The 3,500-nt window shown below is 39.4% G+C and overlaps 1 protein-coding gene across 1 annotated transcript in view; it reads left to right on the top strand.

Annotated features, from left to right (window-relative positions):
- Positions 1 to 3,500, top strand: part of HEATR6 (HEAT repeat containing 6) — a 36,464-nt gene that overhangs the window by 19,848 nt on the left and 13,116 nt on the right. Inside the window, exon 11 of the mRNA XM_007947903.2 lies at positions 915 to 1,270. Coding sequence (XP_007946094.2) covers positions 915 to 1,270 — 356 coding nt within the window. The remainder of the gene's footprint in view (positions 1 to 914; positions 1,271 to 3,500) is intronic.

Genomic DNA, 3,500 nt, shown 5'->3' with positions numbered 1-3,500 from the left:
TATAAACTGAAGCAATTACTATGTCTCCAAAGTCCCTTTCACATGTCTGGCTGTGTCCTCCAATAACTTTTCATTTATTAAGATGTTCAAATCCACAGAAAATAAAAAACAGTATAGTCAGCATCTGCGTACCTCTACCTATACATAATAATGTGAACATTTTGTCATATTTACTTTCTCTCACTTTCTACATTTATGCATGTATTTTCCCTAAACTATTTGAAGGTACATTGAAGACATGATATTTCACAGCTAAATACATCTGCACAAATCTAAGAATAAGGACAATCTCCTGAAAACACAACATTATTCTTGCACCTAAGAAAAGAAAGTGATTGCATATTATTATCTACTGTATTTTCACACATACAGTAACACAAGTGTTAGGTTTCCCAAACTGCATTAGTTTCCTATGCATGTTATATGCATGGACACATTATTTACATGGGTTTATTATATGTGAAAAGTACATTAACAGTACTGTCATCTGATAGTGCACATTCATATTTCTCCATATGTCCCAAAAAGTCTTGTAGAGCTTTCTTTGAAAAAGATTTGTTCATGTTTCATGCATTGCCTTTAGTGGTTCTGTCCCTTTAGTCTCTTAATTTAGAGTGTGTCCCTCCACCTCTTTTTCTTCCCATGATACCAACCAACTTTTGTAAGAGTCCAAGCCAGTTGTCTTATAGAATGTCTCACATTCTGGATTTGTCTGATTGTTTCTTCACTGTGTTGTTTTAACTTCTATTTCTGTCCCATGTATTTCCTTCAAACTAGAAGTTAGGTCCAGAGGTTTTAGATTCAAGTTAAAGAAAAGTCCCATAATTCCTAACTGCTTCACAAAGACAGTTATGATCCTTAGTAGTGATAACTATGACCCCGTACTGATAAGTTCTTGCTGTTTCCTTTGGCAGATGTTAATGTTCGTGTGTCAAGCCTCACACTCTTGGGAGCTATAGTGTCCACTCATGCACCTTTACCTGAAGTCCAGCTACTTTTACAACAGCCTTGTTCTTCTGGACTCAGTAACAGCAATTCAGCAACTCCTCATCTGGGCCCTCCTGATTGGTGGAAGAAAGCCCCCTCAGGACCCTCTCTAGAAGAAACCATAATTAACTCACCAAGGGGGTCTTCGGAGCCGTGCTGGCTCATTCGACTTTGCATTTCCATTGTTACACTGCCCAAGGAGGATTCCTGTTCTGGTAGCGAGGCTGGCTCTGTGGCAGGAAGTGCCTATGAACCATCCCCCATGCGATTGGAGGCCTTACAGGTAGGAGGTTTCATTTCTTCACCTCTGAAGTAGAAGTAACCGTTCCTCCCTCATAGATTGATTGTGAGGAGTGTATGAAAATAATGTAAAGCTTAGCCATGTGCAGGTGGTGGTATTGGGAGTCGACTCGACGGCACATAACAACAACACCAACAAATTTTAGGTGTGGGTAGTTCGTTTATTTTTGTTGTTGTATTATTCATGTATTAAATACATTAATAAATACATTAACTGAAATATAATTTATGTACAGTGAACTACGCCAAACTAAAGTGACATGGGTCAATGCAGTTTTTTTTTTCCCAGTGTTCCTCTCCTCCCCTCCCACCCCTGTAACCAACAAAGAAAGTTTCCTTTCATATATAAATCTTTACTTTTTTAAATTTTATATTTTTATTGTGATTTGAGTGGAAGTTTATAAAGCAAATTCATTTTCCATTTAACAGTTCCTACACATTTTGTTTCACAATGCTGATTGCAGTCCCCATAATGTAACAGCTCTCTTCCCACTTCCTCCCTATGGTTGCCTTTTCCCTCTGTCCTTTCCTATGCATTCTGGCCCTCTGAGCTGTCTCCCTACGCAAATGCTGACTTCTGATCTCCCATGGTTGATTATTCTAAGGAGTGTACCTACCTGCTGTAATTGTTCACCTTGTTGTTGTTAGGTGCTGTCGAGTTGGCTCTGACTCATAGTGACCCTGTGTACAACAGAAAGAAACACTGCCCAATCATGTGACATTCTCACAGTCTTTGCTACACCTGAGTCCATCATTGCAGCCACTGTGTCAGTCCATCTTGTTGAGGGTCTTCCCCTTTTTTGCTGACCCTCCACTTTACCAAGCATGACATCCTTCTCCAGGAAATGGTCCCTTCTGACAAAATGACCAAAGTAGGTGAGATGAAGTCTGGCTATTCTTGCTTCCAAGGAAGCCACACTTCTGGCCACACTTCTTTCAAGACAGATTTGTTTATTCTTCTGGAAGTCCATGATTATTTTCAGTATTCTTTTCCAACACCACGATTCAAAAGCATCAGCTCTTCTTTGGTCTTCCTTATAGGCCTGTCTGTTGTTTTCTGGAGGCCACAGGAGTGAGTTTAGTTCCAGGCCTGAAGAATGACTAGGGCCATAGACTTGGTCTCACCAGTCTCTATCAGACCAGTAAACCTGGTTTTGTTTTTATGATTTTGAGTCTTGTTCCACATTTTTCTCCTACTTTATGCAGGATCTCCTATTCTGATCCCTTCCCAAGTGGTTGACAGTGGTAGCCAGCCATCATCTAGTTTTTCTGGTCTCGGGGTCATGTAGGCTGAAATTTGTATGGTCCACTAGTCCCTTGGACTAATTATTTCTATGCATTTTTTATTTTCTTTATTCTTCTTTGCTCCAGACAAGGAGAGACCAATTGTTGCATCTTAGATGGCCACTTGTAAGCTTTTAAGACCCCTAATCACCAAAGTAGGATGTAGAACAATGTTTTTGTGTAGTATGTATGGGCCCAGTGACTCGTTGTGGCTAAGAAGTCATCATAACTTTGCCCCCTGTTAGCTCTAGTATATATATGGACATTCTTACATAGAAATATGTATGTAGAAATATCATCTACCAAACTTATTTATGGTCATGACTGTATTCCCTTTTGCCAACTCATACCTGATCACTTAGCCTGTCAACCTATGTGTTCTTCAATAGAGTCATGTGTATTACTGATAGTCCACTATTGTGTATGTAAGTGTTTTCCTTTATTGTCTATACCTCTTGTGCACCTCTCTGTGTCTACCTTTTCCTTAGCGTTACTGTGTTGGTCACTTGCTTTTGGTGCATCACCTTTCCCTTCACCCAAATCAATACTTGTTTCTTATGTATCTAACAATTTTCCCTCTCCTCCTCTTCTATCCCTGGTAACCAACAAAGAAAGTTTCCTTCCATGTGTAAACCTTTCCTTGACTTTTTACAATAGTGGATTCATACAATATTTCCTTCTTGATTGACTTATTTCACTCAGCATAATGTCCTCCGAGTTCATCCACATTGTGAGGGGTTTTACTGGTTCTTCATTATTCGTTAGTATTGCATAGTATTCCATTTTGTGTGTATACCATAGTTTGGTTATCCATTCATGTGTTGATGGGCACTTAGGTTGTTTCCATCTCTCTGCTGTTGTGAAAAGTGCTGTGATGAACATGGGTTTGCATGTACCTATTCGTGTCATAGTTCTCATTCTTTAAGATA

This window comes from Orycteropus afer, unplaced genomic scaffold, assembly GCF_000298275.1.
Source record: "Orycteropus afer afer isolate SDZICR_OR568_19922 unplaced genomic scaffold, OryAfe1.0 scaffold00196, whole genome shotgun sequence".
In the NCBI taxonomy this organism is placed as follows: domain Eukaryota; kingdom Metazoa; phylum Chordata; class Mammalia; order Tubulidentata; family Orycteropodidae; genus Orycteropus; species Orycteropus afer.
Note: the sequence above shows the minus strand (reverse complement) of the source record. Positions and strands in the feature narration are given on the sequence as shown.